This window comes from Vitis vinifera, chromosome 17, assembly GCF_030704535.1.
Source record: "Vitis vinifera cultivar Pinot Noir 40024 chromosome 17, ASM3070453v1".
NCBI lineage: Eukaryota > Viridiplantae > Streptophyta > Magnoliopsida > Vitales > Vitaceae > Vitis > Vitis vinifera.
The window spans coordinates 5,048,021-5,073,514 of record NC_081821.1 but is presented as its reverse complement, the minus strand read 5'-3'; the positions used below and the strand labels follow the sequence as shown (position 1 = coordinate 5,073,514).

At 30.9% G+C, this 25,494-nt stretch overlaps 1 protein-coding gene and 1 long non-coding RNA gene across 4 annotated transcripts; one reads left to right on the top strand and one right to left on the bottom strand.

The window, feature by feature from the left end:
* Window positions 1–8,054: 8,054 nt before the first annotated feature.
* Window positions 8,055–16,604, top strand: LOC100259516 (wall-associated receptor kinase-like 1). 2 transcript variants are annotated; one of them, XM_010665218.3, is made up of 3 exons: window positions 8,055–8,938; window positions 9,874–9,996; window positions 15,319–16,604. In XM_010665218.3, the coding sequence occupies exons 1-3, from the start codon at window positions 8,086–8,088 to the stop codon at window positions 16,521–16,523; spliced, it is 2,181 nt and encodes a 726-aa protein (XP_010663520.1). In that variant the 5' UTR covers window positions 8,055–8,085; the 3' UTR covers window positions 16,524–16,604. The 2 variants fall into 2 exon arrangements, with proteins under 2 accessions (XP_010663520.1, XP_010663521.1); XM_010665219.3 differs by lacking the exon at window positions 9,874–9,996.
* On the bottom strand, window positions 16,203–25,217 carry LOC100854578 (uncharacterized). Of its 2 annotated transcripts, XR_002032257.1 has the most exons (4): window positions 25,125–25,217; window positions 24,933–25,027; window positions 20,606–20,710; window positions 16,203–16,314 (listed from the first exon to the last, which is right to left on the bottom strand). It is a non-coding gene; the product is annotated as an uncharacterized LOC100854578 (long non-coding RNA). The 2 variants fall into 2 exon arrangements; XR_002032256.1 differs by lacking the exon at window positions 16,203–16,314 and having other exon boundaries at window positions 20,374–20,710.
* Between the last annotated feature and the right edge of the window lie 277 nt (window positions 25,218–25,494).

Below are 25,494 nucleotides of genomic sequence, written 5' to 3'. Positions count from 1 at the left end.
TCTTCTTTTCTTCTTCATTGCATAAGCTTCCACCACCATGGTTGCTGAAATTTATTTCTGATGAAGTCCTCCTCCGTCATCATTCTTTTCAACATTGGAAATCTCTACATCAATGTTTCATTGGCGCCATTTCTTTTCCGGAGTGGCTCATTCACGGGTTTCTTAGCTTAAGCTATCTTTTTCGGGAACCTTGGGAGTTCGGTTTGTCCATCTTTCTCTCCACCATTAGCTTAATCTAGATGCTTTCTTTGTGTGGAATCCTTTCATAACAGATTTTTTTTGGAGTTTCATTTTTGCCTTGGATTGTTTTTGCTTTCTAGCAATGTTAATCCTAGGCTTTGTTTGCTCATTGTGAGTGCCCTCTATACATTTTCATGCTTGGAATCTATTTTCATGGTGATAAAGCATTTTTTTGGAAGTTTTTAAATGAAACCATGTGATGAGATTTAGGGGGAGTTTCGTATATCTTATGATGGGAGTTAGGGGGAGATTCTTGTATCCTATATTTTTTTTGGGATGTTGATATGGATGCTTGGTAATATGTGAATACTTGATTCTTGAGTATTTGACATTTTGTTGAAATGTGGATGTTTGTTAATTTGGATGTGAGATATTCTACTAATTGAATTGTCATCCATTTGTCTTTTTTCTTGGATAGAAAGGGGGAGATTGTGGCCCTTTGTCTCTTTCTGGGACAAAAAGGGGGAGAGACATTATAGTTATTATTTTGGTGATTGGATATATGTGGATATCTATGTGTTAATTCATTCAAATCTTGTGGAAGTGCCTTAGAATATGTACAGGTGCTACTAATGTTTTTCTTGAGATTTTTTTTGCAGGTATTGTAGTACCTAGGTTGTGGTTTTGAGTGAGTGAGTGGCCTTATATGAGAGTTGGGTGGGGCTTACTTACTTGTACTCATTCGTGTTGTAAAGGGTTTTGTCCCAGAATTGCCAAAGGGGGAGATTGTGAGTGTTTAGCTAGGTTGGCAATTCCGGACAAAATTCCTAAGTGTCCCCTAACTCAGCTTTTCTATTCCTATTCGGACTACTTGACTTTGAAGACTAAGACTTTGCTAAGAGGCCGAGGTATGTAGCTGAGTGTGTGGTGATTGGATGTGAATCAACCCGGTTTTTAATCTTTAAATGTGTTAGAAAGTTGGGAAAAATGGTTTTTGGTGCAAGGATTTCATTCCTCTGTTTCTGGATCGATCCAAGTGTAGGGGTGGATCTATCCAACTAATGTTTTTTTGATCAAATCTCAGCCATTAGATTAAGGGTTTCTTTTTACACTTTAAAAACCAATCTTCTCTCATTTTTCTAATGAGAGAGACTGCAGAAAATGGGTGAGAGCAGCCACACTCCAAGGGTTCTTCATTTTCTCATTTTTGCTTTCCTAAGTTGGGGTTTTTGATTGCAAAGAAAATCCACTTCTCTTAATGTTTTCAAAACTGTTTTCAATGGATTTTCTTGAGCAATAAATGGGTTGATTCATTCCTTCATTCACATCTAAATCTCTCATTCTATTTGGGTTGTGCAAAAACCCATTTTCTTCTTGTGTGGATTCAAGAAGAGGCCGAGATTGAGCTTGGTGTGGACTCCAAGTGTGCTCCAAAAGGAGAAGCTGAAAATGAAGGTACTAGTCAAGTATTCCGGGAAGGATTGGTTGGCTTGAGCTAGGTAAAACCTTGTACTCAGTTTTTATTCTTCATAGTGGAGTTTTCAATCGGTGATAGGCCCGTGGTTTTTGATCTCTTCGGAGGTTTTCCACGTTAAAAATCTGGTGTTCATTGTCTCTTTCTCTCACTCTATATTTTGATTTATTTTTGAGGAGTGTTGAAGCATTTATAAATTGTTGGGAAAGTGTTGATGCATACATTATTGCTTGTGGATGTTTTGCTTTGTTGAAAAGTTATTGGAAGAAAAATTTCTTGACATTAAGATAGTCTAAGGTTAGGTAATCTTTGTTGAGAGAATTTTTAAATTGTTCTACAATACCTATTCACCCCCCTCTAGGTGTAGTTCATTATTGAGATTCACATTTTCAATGTAAAAATAGTCCTCACAATAATTCAACATCTTTCTCTACCATTGAATGTTAGCCCAATTATCAATCGTATCTATCCGTAAAATACAATTGTCACAAGAATTCTTGCTTTGATGAATCTTCTGGGCAACTTGGTCCAGCCGTCAAGCCAATAGACAAGTTGGGACTTGAAAAGCAAAGTCGAACTCCACTTGATCCTGATTTGACAAGTAGATTTGGCCATGCATAGAAAAAAGGATGTACTTATTAATTTTTTTTTACTGTTACAATATCTCTATGCGTGGACTAGAACTTGTGCCACGAACTTACTTATCAAAATTGGAATTATTGAATGATTAAATGTTACGTTGTCTTTCTTTCCAATGGTGATGGAAAGAGCCCTTTACCTAATAGTCTAAAAAAGTATAGAAGAAAGTTATTTTCAAAGATCCGTGGGCTCGTCTAAATCTTTTTTTTTTTTTTGGTTATAAGATGGATTTGAAGGAACCACAAATCGATTACCCAGAATTCCTTTTCACCCCTAATTTATAGAAAATTTTAAAAATATTTTAATTCATTTTTTGTTTTTACTTTTCCGGTTTTGAACACATAATCCATCCTGAATCTATCTTGTTAACATTTTTATCCTAACCTTTAATTTATTTTTTCTTAAGTTCATGAGATTAACATAAAAGGGATGGTAAATTGGAGTTTGATTAGTGCAATAGTTTATTTTAGTGAGATTAACAAATTTTTCTAAGTAATAACCTAGTCACAATATGGAAGTCACTTGTCCATATTTGGGGCATAACTTGCTTAAACCTATTATATGATATTTTCATTTAGAAAGAACACATATTAGTTGGGTGTTTGGATAGAGAGTAATTCAGGGATGTAAATTTTGTCTTTCAACATTGCTTATAATGGCTATGGGGTTGGTAGCATTCTTAGTTGGTATTCTTAATAAATGATTACTATTTGATTATTGAGATAATGCTTGGTTTTTGAAAAGCATTAAAAAAAAATTTAGAGAAAATGATTGTATCATATTTGATTTTATTAGAAAAAAAAATTAAATATAATTAAAATTAGTTAAAATTTCATACATTTTAATTTTTTTTAATCTTTACATAAAAGAGAAAAATAAGTGAAATGAGTTTAAAATGATATATAAGAATAATTTATTCATTTTAATTTTTTTTTATTGTTTTTCACTTTTTCTTTTCTTATACTAATTATTTTCTACTTTTATTTTTTCACATTTTCTCTCAATTTTTTTGAGAAGTAGAGGTAGTCTTAAAGGATTTAATTTACGAATAAAGTAAAGATTAATGAGTTGAATAATTTTGAATGGATTGGGAATTACTTACCATTTCTAAATTTTGCATTATTATTAATAGGATCAATGTAGTTCATCCTTTTGGTAAATCTTAAACATTTTAATCACCACTAATGTACAATGTCTTTCCTTTGGAAGTAACTGGCCTATTGATTCCTTATATTAAATCATTGGACAACATGATTAACATGTTTGTGCCCATATTTAAATATGGGAACGGGCCATCTGTAAAAGATAGTTATACTAATCACACAAGACATTTGAATGAATTACATGAAGAGTATACAAGACAACTAATTATGAAGAAATTTGAGCATTTATCTACAATTTACTTCTTTTCCTCATCAAAATATTTCAAACATTTTAATAAATGACAATAAAAAAATAAGTACTAAATTTTATTTTCAAATTTTAAAAAATTCAATAAATATAAAAATAGATTAATATTTTTTTAAGATAAAATTAAAAATGAAAGAAAAAAAAATTATCCTTTGAACTAAAATTTAATTTTTTTTTCATTAACTTTTAAAATAAAATTTGAAAACAAAAAATAATACTTGCTTTCATATAAAATAGAAGTCTTAGTTTAAAAAGGAAATGATTTTTGAACTTGATGGATTTAGAAATTTTTATTATCTCGAATTTTAAGCTTTTTGGGATGGTAAAATTTTATCTTAAAATTCCATAAAAATATTTTAATTTTCCTATTTCAATTAAGATATTAAAATATCTAAAATTTTTACTCTCTTATAAGTTCATAAAATGGTTCAAAGGCTGGCAACAAAGGATCCTACATAGGTTTTAAAAAAGAAGGGAAGAGTATTTTTGGATGTTGACAAGTAAAAATAGTCTTCATAATAATTTAAAATCTTTCTCTACCTTTGAAAGTTAGCCCAATTATCAATCGTATCTATCCGGAAAATATAGTTGTCACAAAAATTCTTGCCCTGATGAATGTTCTGGGCAACTTGGTCCAGCCGCCCAGCCAATAGACAAGCTGGGACTTTAAAAGCAAAGTAGAACTCCACTTGATCCTGATTTGACAAGAAGATTTGGACATAAAATTAACAACATGAAGGAAAGGATATTATTTCCAATTTTTTATTGGACTGTTACAAATTTTCTATGCGTGGACTAGAACTTGTACCACGAACTGACCCGTCAAAATTGGAATTATAGAAGGACTAAATACCACGTTGTCTCTCTTTCCAATGGTGATGGAAAGAACCCTTTACATAATCGTCTAGTAAAACACACACACACAAAAAAAAAAAAAAAAAAAGGGGAAGAAGAAGAAAGAAAGCCATTCAAACGTGAAATGAAGATGTTTCTGGGAAAGGGAAGGTAGGTTATTTTCAAAGATCCACTGGCTGACCTTTTTAACTTCCTAAAAGAAAAAATAAAATTTATGAAAATTTTATTTACATATTTTATAAATTATATTTATTTAGGATCAGTAATCTTTTTTAAAATATAATATAAAATTTTTAATGGTGGCTAGGTAGGGTGAGCATTGAAAATTTGGTTATAAAAAAAATACTAAGGAAATAAGATGAAAATAAATTTAGGTTATATTTGATTATTTGAAAATATTAAGAAAAAAAAAGTGTTAAGAAATGATTTTTTTTGTATTTGGTTTCATTATGAAAAATATGAAATAAAATAAAATATAATTAATATTAATTAGAAATTTTTATATTTTAAAATTATTTAAATTTTATATAATTCATAAAAGTAATTTAATTTTCATATAATGGAAAAAAAAGTAAAATAAGTTTAAAAAATCATATAAAAATAATTTTTTGACTTTAAATTTATTTTTTCTTTTCTTTTCTTACACTTTTTCTTTCTATGTTATTTTTCTCATATTTTCCCATAAATTTTATGAGAACCAAATATACCCTTAGATAATCAAGTAGAGTTGGTATAAGATAGACTCCAATGATAACTTATTTTAGTTAGATTGTCAGAATTTTCCAAGTAATAATATAGTGGAAGCAACTTATTCATATTTAGGGCATAACTTGCTTTAACCTACTAACGTTAGTTGGGTTGTGTGTTTGGATAAAGAGTAACTCTTGGTTGTAAATTTTGCCCTTGGACATGCAAATAATGGGGAAGGGTTGCTAGCATTTTTAATTGGTCATCTTAATAAATGATTAAAGAAAAATAAATGTTAAAAAAATGATTCTCTCATGGTTTCACATGAAGAAATACAATATGTATATATAAAATAAAATAAGTTAAAATTGTATATATTTTTAAATTATTTGATTTTTATGTAGAAGAGAGAAACATAGGTGAAATGAATTTAAAATAATGGATAAAAATATTTTATTAATTAAAATTATTTTTTTCCCTCATTTTTTCTTTCTATCTTTTTCCTTTAATTTTTTTTGAAATTTTCTAAAAGCCAAACTTAAGCTTAAAGGATTTAATTTGGGAATAAATCAAAGATTAATAAGTTGAATAATTTTGAATGGGTTGGAAATTACTTGCTGTTTCTCAAGTCTATGATCCGAGATGAGAGAGATTTTTTGTTTTGAATTTGATTGATGTGACAGTAGTTTGTCAAATGAAATTAGAAGAAAAAAAATCAATAGATAAGTCAAATGCCTAGAAATCACCCATCTTGTTGCTTGAATATGACACTGATACAATACGAGATGACTGGCTTCCAAGCATTTACCCCATCTTTGGAAATTATATATAGATGTAACATGTAGCAGACTAGTCAGATTGGAAAAACAAACAAAGAAGGAGAAAAATCTTTGCAATCAATTGAAGAAAATGACAAGCTATTTTATGTATGTATATAGTAGACTAGACTTGTCAACTGAGATTATTAAAAAAAAAAGAAAAAGAAAAAGAAAAAGAAAAAACTCTGCAATCAATTGAAGGAAATGACAAGCTATTCTATTTTTATTTTTAAGGGGAAGTTAATATCACTTAAATCTGAACAAAGTTAATATCATTAAATGTTGAAGTTGTTCGTTTTATATATGTGTTTGGAAGTGTTAAGTTATTTGATTTAATAATATTTAAATGTTAAATCTATTTATTTTACATGTTAACACCGTTTATAAAATTAATTATTATTTTTCTACTTTTAATTTGAAAACAAATAATTTTTTTTTTTTAAAAATAGTTTAACATATTTCAAAATATCCTAAAATATCATAATTTATTATTTCAATAAAAATTGTATAATAATTAATTTTTTATTTAACTGGAAATTGATAATTAGGTAATAATTAAGATTTCTAATTATCTTTGATCAATAAAAAACATGAATTTTCTTTTGAAAGTGAACACTTGTTTTTATGTAATGTGTCTTCGGATTTGTATATCTTATATATGTGATTGAAATATATGTTTCATTGTTGGGACTAACTCATTAATTTTTAGATTCCTAACTTGGGAATAATTATTAAATTCTAACTTTTTATTTGTAAAAGTAATTGAAATTGATGACTTCACTAGATATTTAAATGAATAAGCAAATTATGTTTTTGAGCTCTAATTAAAAAAAAGATAATTGTTAATTTATTTTGATTTTATTGTATCACAAGAAGTTGAATTTAAAAAATTTGTTGTAAATTCATTTTTATTATAAATTTCATGAATTTTAATTTTATTCAGAATCTGATGATCAACTATGACATAAAAGTAGTAGCTGCATGGTGGTAAAAATTTGGTTTCGATTTGAAATTTTGTATATTTATTTTAGAATAGTTTCTCATCTAATTGAGTGATTTTTTATATTGTTGGTTTCATTTTTGAGTAACAATATATGAAAAAAATAATTTAGATCTAAATTTTTTGAAATGCAAAAGTAAAATTGACAAAAAAACAAAAAAAACCTATTTCAATTATATCCGTTTTTTTTTCTTCTCTAAATGACAACTTTACTAATTTATACTAAATTTATTTCTCATTCAATCCAATCAAACCCAACTCGAGTCTTATTCATACATTTTTTTTAATCCAAATATGAAAAATTAGTTTGCATTGAGCTAAAGTTAACATTATGTTAAATTGAATTTCGGACATATATGATTTATTTTTAAATTGACTATTTACATGATCCAACTCTCTAAATTAATTGCACTCTTTTAATCACCTATCTTAAAAAATAATCGACCCTAAAAATAATTGAAGTCTTATAACAAATTGCTTTAAGACTTGAGAAAAAAGGGAACAAACCCCTAGTCTTTTAATCCCTTGAATCAAAGATAGTTTCTTTCGAGGAAATAATGAAATGATAATACCATATTTTATCCTTTGTCTTGTTCACTGAAATCGAAAATCAGATATTTGTTATAGTCCGTTTCAAAATTCCATTATTCCATACCTGTATTCCCAAGAGTAAGGTCCGTACGCAAGCTAAACGTGGAAAGTAGCGCGCTTTAGCACATTGCGTAGAATGGGTGGGATAGTGTTGAGTAGCGTGTCAAAGTAATTAATCTTAGAAATGGTCCATTATGTTCTTCCTTGTGTACCATATAAATGGAAAAGTCAACAAACTTAAATTTATTTTGCTTCCACAACTATGCATGATATCATACAATAAGGGAATTGACTTTTCTTTTTTGGAAAATATCTTTTGAATGGTAGTTGATCTCAACTCAATATAAAATAGCAGGATAGAGGTTCTTTTTCTCTTATATAATATCATTGATCATCTTCTGTATTCCAAAATACCTAAAATCAACGAAGAAATGGTTATGAAGTTGGTTCTTCTGCTCATCATCTGCTTGCTATGCCTATGCCTATGCTTAACAGCTGAAGCATCAACACCACTTGAATATCTGGTAAAGCCAAATTGTCAGTCTCAATGCGGAAACGTTGTCATTCCCTTCCCATTTGGGATCGGGGAGAGCTGTTATCTGAACGAGTGGTACTCAGTAAATTGCAGCAACACTTCCGGTGCTGCAAAACCCTTCTTAAACCCTACTAAACTCAACCTGGAGCTGCTGAATGTATCACTGGAATACCAAACAGTGACAGTTTATAGTCCCATAGCTTCCTATGATCAGCAGAAAGGGAGCAGCGAGTTGCAGACAAGTATTAATTTAGACCAAAGCCCGTTTCTGTTCTCGACGCTCGATAATATATTCGTGGTGTTGGGTTGTGGCCATGCAAAACTCATGGAGCATGAGAAAATCTGGGCAGGTTGCACCTCCATTAATTGCAGCGATAGTTTTCCTGATCAAGGTTGCTATGGCATCAACTGTTGCCAAACCACAATTCCAACCATAGATAGCTACTATCTGAGCACCTACAGTGTGAAGTTTACCCTAGATGATGAAGGAAACAACCACTCTACCTCCACTCATGCCTTCTTGGTGGACAGAGACTGGTTTTCTCGCAACTTCACTGAACTGGAGGATGTTAGTGTGAAGTATGCTGCGTTATCGTTGTTGTGGATGATAAAAGAAGGGGACAACGCCGACTCTTCTTGTAACGGCTCCAATTACTACAGCTTGTCGATTGGATCTTATGTTCGTTCTTCTTGTGGCTGCCCACCGCGTTACGAAGGCAACCCTTATCTTCACGATGGATGTGATCATGGTATGCACTTCTTTCTTGATCGACTGTAATCCATGATTTCCTCTCAAATGCATGACCCCCATGTTCTTTCTAGGCTATGAAGCAGAAGGTTTCCTGAAGATTTGAAGGAAAATAACACCTAATCGGAAAATGAAAACAAATATGAAAGTTAGAAAAATAAATAAAAAATAAATTTAAAATAAAAAAATTATTATTATTATTTTTTATGTTATTTCAATCTCATTCTACTTATTTCAATTTTTTAATATAAATATCAAATAATTTAAAAATGTATAAGCTTTTAAACTAATTTTAATTATATTTCATTTTTTTCCATAATTTTCATAATGTAAACATACATGAGAAAATAATTATTTTTAATGTATTTTTTTCTTAGTGCTTTTTGAAATCAAACATATCCCCAGGTCTAGATGTCTTGGTGAATCCCTTCTTTTTTGATAGGTTGTAATTCCCGGTCTTTCATGTTGTCCTTAGGCTATCTTTCTCAATATATGTAGACAGACTTGTTACGTGCACAAAATTTTGGGTGTTGGAGCGTAAACTTTATTTAGATGATCTAGATACAAAAATGTCATATATCCCTTTCGAGACTTAAAAGTTTAGATAAACATTAAATTTTTATTTTTTACTTATTTTATACTATGATAAAAATGATTAACTTTATTTTAAAATATTTGAAATCTATTAAACTTAAACAAAACATATTAGTTATTAATCTAATTATATTAATTTGTTTGATAATGTTTTTAAAAAATACTTTAGCCTTAGAATATGTGAAATAGGATAAGTTTGTCCAAATGTTTTATTAAACACTAATAAAAAAAATTATCAAATTAACAAATTTCAAACTCAATTCCTCTTTTCCTGTAATGATTTATAGTTTCAAAATTCTTATTAATGGATTTCAATATTATTTATGCTCTTTGGTGTTCTAGTTGTCAAAGAATGTGCCAACTGTTTGAAGACATGTGATTATCGTTACATAATCGACAATCAAAGTTATCATATTGAGTACTATTGCATCACAAAGGATAGGTTGTCAAGACCTCTAATTCTAGGTAACATCTCCTTTATTTTCATGTCTTCGTAATACATCATTAAAAACATTTCCTCTATTTTAATGTCTTCGTAATTCAAAACGAAAAAAAAAAAAAGAAGAGAAAGTAATAAAGTTAGGTTTTAATCGAGTTATTGACTTATATTGGCATGTTGTGCTCCAACTTAATTCTAGATGTAAGTTATCATCATGTCTTTTATTAATTCCTCTTTTCTTGATCTTTTGATTGAAGATTTAGAGTTATGAGAAACTACTTATTAATCATTTCTAATAATTAGAATTGGATTAGGCTGAGCTTGTATTGATTCCCACAACTAGAGAAAAAGTTGGGAGGCGTAAGATCGATCATTTCAACCTGAGTCTTATATAAATATATATATATATATATATATATATATATATATATATATATATATTAATCAAGAAACATATAGGAAGAAATTTTGATTGAAATAGAGTTTTTTTTTTCAAATATATTTAGGGTTTTAAGATAAAAGTTCTAAGCTTGTAATATCCTTGAATAATAGTGAGTTTTTTTATCATCTTTGTCTATGAATATAGGATTTCAGTTGAACCACATAAATTATTATGTATTTTTTTTGTGTTTTTTGTTTTTGATTTGAAAGTTTTCTATGTCACTTCACTCCCACGTCCTTACAAGGCCTTTAGATAATGTATGTAGTTACTATTTAAGTTCAAACAAAAGAACAAATTTAGTTGTCATGTATGTGGTACTCTCTATTATAGTGATCCTTTTACTAATGTCTTTCACACTAAGTGTGTAAGGAACAAAATCATCATTATCTTACCTCTAAGATGGTCTAATTTGCCTCCTCCTTTTGTGTTTGTCAAAATGTATTGTTGTGATTTTATGGTGTATTTTCTTTATCATCAAGATCTTACACCTTTTCTTTATTTAACTTTTCTAAACTTTTTTGTCCTATATTTCTTAAAACTTAATGCTCAAGCTCCACATTTTTTCTCACATTAAGGAATTATTTACTTTAGAGGATTTTGAAACATGTACCTTTTACACCATTTGCACATATGAAAAACATACACTTCTTTTTCCTTAATTCCAACTTGCCTTCATTTACATGAATAAGTAGGACATTTTTTTTTTTAATTTGTATAATTTGTGGGAGAACCAAACCATAACCCTTCAAGAGTCCTACAATCAATAAAAATTAAAGAGGTCCAAAAGATAACAAGTTGATTTAACTACCATGACACAAAAGTCCTACAAAAGCCTTGGAATGTTTGAAAACATATATTGTGCTTCTCTAATAGAGTTCCATTCATTTGTCTTGCAATATCATTTTATTGTGGACTATGCTTAATTGTGTAGTATTTGAAAATACTTTCATTATTGTAGAACTCATTGAACTCTTTTCCACATAATTTCATGCTATTATATATTCTCAAGCACTTATTTTGGTTCTCATCTACTTATCAATCACAACTTTTCATTTATATATTGAACTTCCTAAAAATATTGTTAGAATTCTATCTATATCAACCTAAGGCAAACACCTAAAGGGGTGGGGGTTGAATTGGGTGTTGGTCGATCTCTTTTTACAAATTATAGCAATCATCGTTGTACCAACAGAAGCTTTCATGCAAGCAATGTTAATTTAATAACACAAAGACAACCCACACAAAAGTACATGGGGTTTTAATATGGTTTGACCAACCATACTTACATTCATGAATGAGAGAGAATCATTCCACTATATCATAAAGAATATTACAGATGACAAAAAATTGATACAATTATTGAGTTCCTAAAACATTTCATGTTTCCTCACTCCTTGTATCTACACCTTGAACGATGTGTCATTTTACTCCACTAGGTATGTCCTATTCTTCCTCACATCTCTATCCACTTCATATATTCTTTACAAGTCCATCTTCATCTCATAAATTTTTTCTCTTATGACCTAGAATATTTATAGAGATATTCCTAAATCTAATATTATGATGATATATGAATATAATAAATATTCTATAAAATATTCTTTATAAAAAAAAATTATATTGATTAGGAATTTGAGACTTTCTAACAAATATTAACTATGATAAATATAAGAGACAAATAAACAACAAAATAATAAAAATAATAAAGAATAATTGTATATAAATAAAGAGAGTAGGGAATAGAGAAATGCAAACTCAAGATTTATAGTGGTTCAACCTTATCTGGCTTACATACATTTTCCTGATCTAGCTTTAATCCTAAGCTTTAGATTCCATTATATTAAGACTTTTAAACCAAGCCCTCAAGTTTTATACTTGAATTAACTAGCTCCAATAGGCACTCACAATTTTCTTCAAGAGATGTCTCACTCTTGAACTTTCCAAGTGATACCCCATACTTGGTAAACCCTAAGTGATATCTTACACTTAAATTTTTCCTTCAAGTGATATCTCACATTTAAACTCTCCTCACAAGGTATATAATAAAAAATTTGATAAGAATAAAACTTTTAAGTTATAATTTAGTACAATGAAATACAAAAAAACTAAGGTTGAATAGTTTACTAAGATGAAATGCAAGTTTGAAAGCAAGTGTACTCTAAAAGCATTCCCCTAAGGTTCAAATAACATTTAAGAATGATTTAAAACTTGTCTTCCATCAATGCAAGAAGTTGGAGCTTCTAAATAGGAGTTGGAAGCTTAGACTAGCCATTAGACACGGTTTGAGTTCAACTAGTGGATCAATCGATTGACTAGCTACTAGCCATCAGGGTTACCATAGCCTAATTGAAACCTCAATTGGTTGCTTAACCGGTTGAGATTTAGCCTTGACTGATTGATGCTTAGCCTTGACCAATTAAGACTTGGATTAGACTAGTTGAAATAAGGTTCTACCAGTTTTTAGCATTTTTACTCCCTTCAACTGGTTGAGCCTAAACAGTTGAACCAGTTTCCTATACCTCAATCAGTTACATTGAAAACACATTTTTAAGACTAAATTAAGGTTGGTAAACCTTGGCTAATAGCTCCTCAATCTTTGAAAAACCTTTAAACATATTTTAACTACATTGAAATTTAGGTTTTTCCTCATTTCAATTTTTTTTTATCCAATTTATAAAAGAATTGAAGACAAATTAGTACTTAGATGATTTTAGGTGCTTAAGTAAATTAAATGCATGGTCCTGGTGCGTTAATAACCTTACAAAAAGATCTTATAGAAATGGTCTTGATTGATTTTTTTTTATTTTCTTTTTATTTTATGAGGTTTTCTCTTTCTTCTTGATTTTTCTTTGACTTAATTTATCTTTATGATTATCACATTTTGAAAACCTTTTTGCTTAAACACACTTAGATAAATCATTAGTTTCAAACCTTATTTTGTTATCATCAAAATCGAGATTAACCAAACCGTGGCTACTTGATCACACTTAAGAAATGGTCTTGATTGATATTTCTTTGAGGTCTGCTCATTCTTCTTGATTTTCCTTTGACCCGATTTATCTTTATGATTGTCACTTTAAGAGTATTCTTGCCTAAACACACTTAAGATAAATCATTAGTTTCAAACTTTGTTATATTATCATCAAAATCGATATTAAAGCATGTCAGGGTGGCCTAATTGGTTAGGGTGAATGCTAGGATGTGTGGTAGAGGAGCACGGTCCTAGCTTCGAATTTTGCCAATGGTTAAATACCTTGATTTACCTATTGCTAGTTGTTACGGGTGCGGTCAGCACCCTAAGGTTTGGGTCCCCGTGTCCTAAGGGCTTAGCCATGAAATGTTTCCTGATTATTTAAAAAAAAGAAAAAAAATCGAGATTAACCAAACCTTATCACTTAATCATTTTTTTTTAAAGGGTTGATTGATCATTTCTCAAGGTTGATTGATTGCCCTACAAATAGGATGTATTTTGTTGTCACTCCAAAGAAGGGTCAATTGATCCACCACACCAAGGATTGATCACTTAGGGGAATTTTTAAACTTTTTATCATCTTTTATTTTTTATTTGCCATATTTTTTGTAGCATGGTGTGGACCCAACTTTAATGCTATTCAAGGTTTCGTTTTGATATAAACATTTTTTCTACTATGAAAACCTTAAAAAAATAAGAGAATTTTGAGAGAAACATTAGTGTGCAATTCATAATGCTTCACTACCTTAAGATCTCAAAGTTGAAATCATGTCTTGAAATTGGTATGAGTCAAATGCTCTAAAGAGGTTTTCGAAGTATCATCTTCATGAAGTGATTGTGATCGCCACATCAAGGACATGAAAAGACTTTGAGTGTAGATCAAAGCAAGTCCCCGGAGGAATAAGTATGGAGTTTGGCAAAACCTTCCACTATTTTATTAATTTAATGAATTTGGCTTGTGACCTACGACTAGTAGTTTTCCCCTTGAAGAAAGTGGTTTTTTTTAAAGAGATTTCCACATTTGCCTACGTGTTCTTTAGTGTGGTTGGTGGAATATTTACTTTCTGTAGGTGATGTTCAATTATTGAATTAGAATCCAAACAGTAAACTATCTATTAACCCCTTTAGGTAGTTTCAAACATCAAGAACATGTTTTTTTTCACCCAATACCCTAGGGTAGGTTGTGTAATGATGGTCATGACATCAACCTCACAATGTGTGTATGCCCATTGTAGTATAAGGCTAATATATAAGGCCCAAATTTCTTGTTCACGGGGATGTTTTATATTTAACTTATAAATATTAATGATTTGATATTGATCCTTAGTAAATTCTATTTAATTAGTAGATCAACTAGTGCATTCCAATTCATTTTGTTGATTAACTTAAAATTTATTCTTTAGATAACACGTTATTTTAAGTATGTCAAATAGCTTTTAGCCTATCAAAAAATTCATTTGAAAAAAATAATGGTTACTATGATTTTCTTAATTGTAAATGAGATCTTTTTCTTTCATGGTTTAATTTATATTCAAATTTTCATATCATATCCTAAATCCATCAAAATAAGTAACTTACGATAAATAACTTTGTCTCAAGCTTGGAACCACATCTTGTTTTAATTTTGGATCCATCACGTTCTAATTCTTTTCATATTGTAGAATTTACATTACAATAATCAATAGTACTGTATCTCATGATCTTGATTGTAAAATTTGCATTGGGAATTATGGAAGATTAAACTGCTATTAAGCATGCTCTTTCAAATACTAAGATGAGGATATATGACCAGTTACAAAGTATTTATATTTCACTATATTTCATTCCTTGTGTTCTCAAGAAGATTCTAGTATTCATTAGTTTATTGACTTTCTTCATTGATTTAAGATAATAAAGTGTTTTTTTTTCTTTTTAATTTATCTCCAACTACTGCAGGTTTTAGCATTGGTGGTGGATCATTATTACTACTCCTTGGATCTTTTGGCTTGTACAAAGTGGTGAAGAAAAAAAAAGAGATTAGACTTAAAAAACGATTCTTTAAACGAAACGGTGGTCTATTGTTGGAACAACAAATCTCTTCTGACAAAGTTGCTGTTGAGAAAACAAAAATTTTCACTTCTAAGGAGTTGGAAAAGGCTACTGACAACTTCAATTTGGATCGAATTCTTGGTCAAGGAGGTCAAGGAACAGTTTATAAAGGTATGTTAACCGATGGAAGAATTGTTGCAGTTAAAAAGTCAAAGATAGTTGATGAAAGCCAAATAGAGCACTTTATTAATGAAATTGTGATTCTTTCACAAATCAGTCATAGGAATGTAGTTGGGCTCTTAGGGTGTTGCTTGGAGACAGAGGTACCTTTATTGGTTTATGAGTTCATTTCCAATGGAACTTTGTTCCAACATATTCACAATCAAGATAGTGACTTCCCACTTTCATGGAAAATGCGTCTACAAATTGCGATTGAGGTAGCTGGGGCACTTGCTTATTTACACTCAGCGTGTTCTATACCAATTTATCATAGAGACATCAAGTCTACAAATATACTTTTAGATGATAAACATAGAGCAAAAGTGTCAGATTTTGGAACATCAAGGTCTATTTCTATAGAGCAAACTCACTTGACTACTCTTGTACATGGGACTTTTGGTTACTTGGATCCAGAATATTTTCAATCAAGTCAATTTACTGAAAAAAGTGATGTATATAGTTTTGGAGTTGTTCTTGTTGAACTTTTAACAGGACAAAAGCCAATTTGTTCAACAAGATCACAAGAAGAGAAAAGTTTGGCAACACATTTTATTTTGTCATTACAAGAGTCTCGTCTATTTGATATTCTTGATGCTGGGGTTGTAAAGGAAGGAGAGAAAGAAGAGATCATGGCTCTTGCTTACCTTGCATATCAATGCTTAAACTTGAGTGGAAGGAAAAGGCCTACAATGAAAGAGATTACCATGGAATTAGAGCATATTAGAATGTCTCTTCCACCTTTGAAGGTTGAGCAAAATTTTGAAGAGAATGCATGCATCGAAATGGAAATAATAGGCCCTCTAGATAGTACTTCATCTTTTAGAAGGTCATGTTTGAATTACCCCAAAGCATCTTCCTCAGATGAGCAACCATTGTTATTTAACGCATTATGATTGACAATTAAAAATACAAGTGTTGTATTTTAACAATGTTTAGTTTGTATTGTATTATGATATGATTGTCTTATTTCTTGATGACTTTTATGAGAAATTTATGTTGTAGTATTTTAAATTGTCAAATTATCCTTTAATTATGTCTATCTAGATCTAGTAGCTAGGCATGTTGTATGTGCTAGGGTATGTGGCAACCTTTGTTTTCATGTAAAATTTTAGGACTAGATTAAATAAATTAAAAAAAATTACTTGAGTTAATGGAAACTTAGGATCTATTTAGAAAAGGTTTTTAAAACAATTCTCAAAAGATAATCTTTAGAATAATTCTTGTTGGGAATAATTAGCTTATAGTCCAAATAGCTTGGGCTTTAGCCCAAGCTTCCAAATTGAAGTTTCAAAGAACCTTCTCCTATGTGAAGAGATTCATTCTGGCTCTCCCTCCAACACTAGACCATAGACATATCATCCAAATTCCTTCAATCCTACCAGTCATTCCTCTCGGACCAGACGAGGAGGGAATAAAGGCATGAAAAGTGAATTTCATTAAAAACAAAACCTTGTCACCTTGGCCTACTAGGACAAGTATCTTTCCAACCCAAAGCTTCTTGCTAAATTTCCCTATAACTTAATTCCAAACTTCATCTCTTCATTTTCCAAGAAAGTGTTGTTTCCAATGTATCTTCATATTTTAATTTTTATTCAGCATATACAAAAAAATTGAAATTACCTTAAATTTGTTCTAAAAAACAATCAATTTTTCGAATAAATGCTTAAAAAACTGTTTTCTATCATAAATTTATTGACAGGGTTATAAAACTGTTTTCTACTCTAAAGAATAGAAATTGTTTTTAAAAAACATATGTTTCGAAGATGATATCCCATTGAACTCTGATAGGTTAACATAGCCCAATAGTCAAATACACATACTTGACTTTTAATGCATTGTTGATCCAAATGACATTAATATATTGAGGTCTCTTTTAGACCCTTTTTGAAAACAATACTAAAAAAATTAGTTAGTTTTTGAAGATAGTTTTTAAAAAATAATTTTATAAGAGTCTGCTTAATAGTTTCAAATATTTTAAAACTATTATCTTTTACATATTTCTTAAAAATAATTTTTACCTATAATACTTTTCTTTTTCCAATCATCTCCATGCTATGATTTTTTAAAACGCCTCCTTAAAAATAGTTGAAAACAATTTATATATGTTCTAAAAAAACACACTGTCTAACCAAATAAAAATAAAATAAAAAATCAAGTGTAAAAACCAATGCCCATCCAGACTCAATATTTATGGATCGAATGATTATCAATTAACTTGTTAAAAACAAAATTACGGAATGATTGAAATTTAAGTTTTGTGGGAATTTCACCACTCCCTACCCGTTTGGTATGGGAGAGGCCTGTTATGAATAGCAGTTGGCACTCCATCAACAACAATCCTTTTAATTTTAATAATTTTTTTATAAATTAATTAAGTATAATAAATTGATTACTCTTAATTATATTATTTTTTTAAAATATTCCTTTTAATGTATTATTAAAAATGCAAAATTCATAAGTCTTGTATAATAATTATATACAAAAAAAATACAAATGAAATTATATACATTTTTAAATAAAAATAATTAATCAGTAAATAATTTTAATATTAAGTGTATTTTAAAATTCTACATAATATTTTTTAACATCACAAATTATATACATCAAAGTTTTAAACAAAACTTAAATATGTATAGTATTATGCATTCTATCATCTGTTTTATTTATTTTTGGATCTTTTCAAACATTTTTATGAGTTTAAGCCATTTCCGTTTCATCGATATTTTTATCAAAATTTATCCATAAAATTTAAATACTGATATATCCTTGAAAATCAATATTTTCATTTTTACTATCATAAATAAAATTATTTTAAAAAAATACCTAAAATATCCTCAAAATCTTACTTTAGCTGACCTTATTTACCTCATCATCAATCCTAACTAATTAAATTTCTTTAATCCTTTTACATGCATGCCTAATTAATCCCAATTAAATTTTTTGGTACAAATGGAGTAACGCTAATTAACTTCAAATTTTTGTTATTTAAAATCAACTAATAATATTCATATTATACAATAAAAAAATCCACCTATGCAATCATATCAATTTTTTTATATTTTTGTTCAATAGACTAAATTTATTGCTAAATAATGTTAAATAATATAGAACAAAAATATTAAATAAAATCCATTTAGTAATTTATCCTAAATAAATTTTTATTAACTTTAGATCATTACTAAATAATATAATAAAATACACTAAATAACAAGGTCTCTTCCCAATCTCTTTTCAAAGAAGAAGCCTACAAAAAGCTGCAAAAATGACTTTATATATGTTCTCCCTTGTTTCTCTAAGCCGTACGAGACCACGCGGAGGCATCACAAATATAGATGGGAGATCATATAGGGCCTTTAGGAAGGGTTCAAAAATGTCGGCACCACACATTCCCAAAGTTGCAACACAAAAAAAAGGCCAAGGTATATAAGGTGGAGCCATTTTTATTTCCCTTGAAGGTGGGACTCTTGGAGCTCAACATGGCTACTGGGTAGGGAAGAAATGACATTAGGGCTTGTGGTGGCGCCATTTGGACGCCATTTTGACATAAAGCTTCTCAACTCCTTTGACACTTTTTCTATTTATTTATTAATCTTTCCTGATTTTTCTGTATCGAACAAATGATATCCTTGACCAACCTAAAACTTTGGTTGGTCAAAATAGGACTGTGTCATTGATCTTCATGCAACTTTGCTACTATAAAAATTTTCGTACTCTACTCTCCAAAGAAGTTCCCATGACTCGTTATTCATGAAAATAACTATAAACATCAAGGACTAAATGAAACATATGAGAAAATCAAACATATATAAAGTAACACATAATTAACTAGTTGGAGAGTGTGTTTAATATTTAAATTGAGCCTAAGATGCAATTGTTGCCCTCATTACCATGCAATGTATGACATCAATCAACAACCCAAAATCCAAAAGTTAAAATTAGTTCAAGTCCTGGATAACAACTCATATATCTCACTGACGTCAATTTATCACTTATGTATATACTAATACTACCTTAAAAAGAGAAAACCCTATTTGTAAAGACTCAGAGATGAATAACCATAGAGTTTGGACCAGTCTCAAGACTTTGCTAAAGGCACATATTTCCTAATAATTAAATACATAAATAAAAATTATCTTCAAATTAGTCTACCCATTATCAGATACCAATCCAGATAAAACGGATAAACATTAATTAGTCTACCCATTATCACATGACTTTGATTATATATATATATAATATAGGATGACTTTGCATTAATTGTTGATTTTCTTCATTAACTTTAGATAATAGGATGACCTTTTTTTAATCATCTTTGGGCATGCAGGCTTCAGTATAAGTGGGGGAAATGGTCGGCTGCTGTTGCAACAAGTCTCTTTTAATAAAGTTGTTTTTGAAGAATTTTCACTTCTAATGAATTAGAGAAGGCGATCGGCAACTTCAATAAGAATTGAATTCTTGGTCAAGGAGGTCAAGGAACTATTTATAAAGGTATGTTAAATGATGGAAGAATTATTGCAACTAAAAAGTAAAAAATAATTTATGAAAACCAATCAGAGCACTTTATTAATGAGATTGTGATTCTTTCACAAATCAATCATAAGAACGTGGTTGGGATTTTGGGGTGTTGTGTGCATACAGAAGTGACTCTATGGGTTTATGAGTTCATTTCCAATGGAACCTTATTCCAGTTTATCCCTGTTCAAAATAGTGAGTTTCCACTTTCATGGGAAATGTGCTTATGGATTGCTTCAAAAGTATTAGGAGCACTTTTTTATTTACACTCAGTTACAGGGAATTCAACCGTGGTGAATTTGAACACATCATGGTTTGGACTTTTTGAGGGTTTGCCTCCTGAGATTTTAAACTAGCAGTAAAATAGTAAGTGCTAACTGAGGTAAGTAGATCCAACTTTAACGAGGTTATAAACCTATTGATACCCCATTGAGCAATATGCATGAAATGCACCTGACAGTACCTTTGCTGTTGTTCCTTCTCAGCTTGTTTTGGAGCAAGCTCTGCAGCTGCAAATCCAAATGTATCAAACTGCAAAAGATGTCCCCAGGGAACAGCCTTCCATTTCCTAAAGCAGGAAAACACAGAAAAATGGTATGAAAATAAATAAAAACAAATATAAATATAAATATAAACAACTTGAACAAAATTATTACAGTTAGAAGATCATTTAACACTAATATAGCTTGCATAACATCTGATTGACTGTAGAGTTGTTGCTACAACATTAAATGAATTTCTCAAGTATATGAAAAGAAAATATGATAACAGCTATCAATTTCTTTGATAAGTTGGTAAAAATATCATTACTTAACACACTTAGAAACAATGCAGAAATAAACACATAGAAGACAATAAGTCTATTGAAATAAAAAAGGGAAGACGTGTCCCATTGAACAGAAAGGAAAACCCACTGACTAAGGGCTTGGCCATTAAATTTTAAAAGAAGTGAGATGTAGAACCACAACATTAACGGACTAAAAATCTGAATGGCAGAAGAGAAGACAAAAATCATAAATACTCCAGAACACTGTTTGGAAAGCAGGGTTATGTGTTTGAATATATGGGTGTATAGACCCACAACAGTATGTAACTAGGATGCTCCTATTGAAGCATTTTATGCTCTTGCATATTGTTCAGTACTACAGAGATGTGGCATTTTCTAATATTCTGTAGTTGCCATGTCAATCATGACGGCTCCATGTCACATTCCTTATGCAAATACAAGGAGCAAAAACAGAACCTAATTAAAAAAGTACAAACCCACAAGAGTTGGCTGTGCTACAAGAAATGAACTATGCCTATTTAGACTGGTAGCTGGTAGGTAATTCTGTATTTGATGAACTAAAATGCAATAAATACAGTAGATTCAGCATGATTTAGATTTTTGGACAAAAGTTGAATGCTGTCATCAAATCTTAAGGTTTCGACTATCAGAACCCTTTCTTTCTTCAGGTGGAAATGACACATAGAATTTCCTGCTCCATCCTCATCCATGAATCCTTCCAGTAGGATGATTTCAGAGCAGGTGGAGGTTTTGGAAAACTTCTATGACTTTGCAAACTCCATCAGTCACTTTGGAACTTGGTGGAGGGCAATGTTTGCAATATAGTCGAACTACCTACCTCTGGAGTCAACATCAAATATGATCTTTTCCTTTTTAATGGTTAACAATTTCATTTTTGGTCCTTGCTAGGACCTGAACTAGTACATCCCCCAAACCCTTGCCACTTGAGTCTAAATTAAATGCCTTCTTTCAACTAGTGGAGTCAGTCTAAATTAAATGCCTAAATTGGAACAATGACCTTATTAGTAATAAGCATAACATCTAGAATTTACCTCCCTTCTACAAAAGCATTCCTGGACTTAGAGACCATTTTTTTCCACCATTTTCTTCAATCTTTTCACCAGGACCTTAGCTAAAAGCTTACATGGACCCCACCAAACTTACAGATTTAAATTCTTTCAAGTCCTCAACACCTCCTTTCTTTCGGATCAAAACAAAAAAAAGTGGCGTTTACACCTTTTTCAAAACTTCCTAGCTTTTTTTTTTTTTTGATAGATAAACAAAAAGAGGATTATGTAAAAAAAAGCACCAAAACAAGCACACTAACGTACACTGGATATATACAACAACCATCAGAAGGCACAAGCAAAACAAAAGGACAATAAAAAATGACTCCCTCCCTCAATGAGAACCCAACCAACTAACAAAGTCAATTAATGACATTGAGTCTTTATCTATGTACAACTTGTCTAAAACAACAAATGACAAAGAAAACAATTTTTCGGTCTTTGGTCAAAAAGCTCCTTATTTTCAAAAGGCACAAGTTAAACAAAAGAAGGAGAACAAAAAACGACTCTCTCCCCTCAATGAAAACCCAACCAACCAACAAAGTCAATTAAGGACATTGATTCTTTATCTATATACAACTTGGTCTAAGACAACAAATGAGAAAGAAAACCATTTTTCAGTCTTTGGTTAGGAAGCTCATTGTTTTCAAATGATCTTTTGTTTCTTTCCTTCCAAATTGTTCAAAAAATGCATAAAGGAATTGCTTCCCACACCTTTTTTCATTTCTTCTTTACAATGAGGTTACGTCATCCTAAGAGGGTCTCTCTAATTGAGGAAGATAACACCGAAGACACTCCAAAAAGAGAACAATAAATATCACCAAACCCTCATCCTACCACAATGTAGAAGGATATGATCAATTGAATCATTTTGGATATGACATAAAAAAATATCTATTAGCTAATGTCCATCCTATCCTTTGAAAGAGATTGAGGGTCAAAACTTTACCCAGAGTCACCCCACAAACAAAGAAACTCAACTGTACCCTAAGTCACCTTCCACTGTCAAAACTTTACTACCCCCTCCTCCTTCTCTTGGAAATATATTGTCATTTCCACATTGTCAATCTTTTACACAACCTCTCTTCCACCCCATCTTAAGTTGTCACTAATTTATATGAGGCGCCCACCATAAGACCTAAGCAAGTGGATGAAAAATGTCCCACCTTACAACCTAATTCAAAAGCCAAATATTCCATGTTCTCCAACCTCCCAACTAGATTAAGTTTATCTTTAAGCTCAAAGGCCTCAAAGCACATAAGTAACCAACTTAAATAGGTCATTTGATCCTAAGAGGCCTCACAAATAACCTAAAGTATCATCCGCAACCAACAGATGGAAAACTTACTAAACCGTCAAAAAGTCATAGAGAAATCATCCAAATATGGAGCTTCATCTCCACTTAAATCCAACAAAGTACTAACACCTCCTCCTTTGAGCATGGCACCTTCAAACCCCTTGCTTCTTGCTATTCATAGCTTCATAGGTTATAACACTGGTACTAGGTCCTTAATCTCCCAATTTGAACAAAAGGCTACGAAAGGGTTGAGCCATCCCCTCCTTTATCTCATTCTTAGGAGAGCCATACACCATTCACCCTAATCCTAGGTAAAAAAAGTTCCTTATCCTATGCATATTAGCCATTTTAAGAAATAATTGAGTGTTTCTATCTCCCTTCTTCAACAAAATCCCTCTAAACTCCAACATCCAAGAAGCTTTTTCCAACAAGGCATACTTATAATACTCTTCCCTTGCTACCCTCCTAACTTCAACTTCTCCTACAACTAGAGCAACTCCCATCTCCTTAGAATCCTAGAGCTCACTTGATTTAAAGCCTGATCTTTCCTGACTTATACACTACCAGACAACCATTTGTTCCAGGCCTTAAGGAGTGTCTTCAAAGCCATCAATTTGGAAGCCAGAATGAAACTATAAGAACCTCTGAAGATCTACCCCATCCACCAATTCTTAAGCTAATCTCTCAAGCCGTCTACTTTGAGACAAATGTTTTTGAACCTAAATGGAGTTTTGCCTCTCCTCAACCAACCCCTCAAGCAAGTGATCAAACATAGGTCTCAATAATAGACACCACAACATCCCATTGAAATGGATTTCCTGACTTTCCAACACCAAAAAAGGTCTAATATTGACATTGACTGATTGTTCAAGCCACCACACCATGTGAAGGGGCCCTCCATCAAAGGGAGATCATGCAAATCTAGATCTTATATAATCTACATGAACCTTCTGATGGTTGCAGACAATCTATCATCATTCCTAAGTCCCCCTGGGAATCTAGTTGTATTAAAATCTCACCAACACACCAGGTGGCATCCCACAACCCTTTGACAGCCCCAAACTCAGGCCATTTAGTTTCATTTACGATATGTTACTGTTCTCTCCAATTAAAAGAAGATAGCAAGAACCTCACTTATATCCATTCTCAATAGCATAAAGAACTTAACAATCAATGATTGAAGATTAAGGCTATTAACTCAGCCAAAATGAAGTAAAGTTTCAAGAAACTTGGCTGCATGATATCAAATTATGGTGACCAAAGAGAACTATTCATATATTTAACCAATAGAACAAAAAAATATAAGGAACCTATTCATTTGAGCACGCTTCCTGATATATCAGAATAGTTGCAAAATCTTAAGAACCATACACAAATATTCAGCACCATAAGCATTATGACTCCTCTCTTTTACGTAAAAAAAAAAAAAAAAAAAAAAAATTGAGTACCATGCAAAGTTTGATATCTTTAAAACAGTTCCCAAACACATACTAAATTTTAAGCTGCCCAAATGCAGTTGCTAGATATTTACTAAAGTGGATCCATATAATGCTAATTGATGCCCAAAGTGGAGACTTAAACCTTATCCAGTAAAATAAAAAATATGCATATTTATATAAGAGAAGGTGAGATAACATACCGCTTTCTCACCATCATCTAAGAAGTTAAACATACTCTGCTTTTTAACTTCAGCCTGGTTCTTCCAGGACGAGGTAAATGACTGTGGAGCCCACCCTGCATGTTTATTTCAGTTCGTTTACTCACTAGGCCTTACTAAAGAAATTCAGAATTCACAGGACCACTTTAGTTCAAATGCACATAATACTATTACCCTCCTTACAGCCCACAGTATTATAGTAACCAGCAGAAAACCCTCCCTTAAATGGTCCATGAAACCGCCTTTGCACTTCTTCATCTGTAACCTGAAAATTCATAATTATAAAAAAGGCAATGTGTGGTTGAGAATATGCAATGAAATAGTAAAACTATAGCATCAGATATGTTTACTTGGACCAAAATTATGTAAAAAACAGAAGTAAATTTATGCCAGTCCAACCAGCGTTGGTCACCACAGACAACACTAGATCCATATGTTTTCAAATTATATGTGAAGTTTCTGTGGTCACATTCACTACCAGCCCTTTAACCATTGACCTCATGAAGATAACAAATCCTCAGCTCCATTAAGGAATAATCCAGGA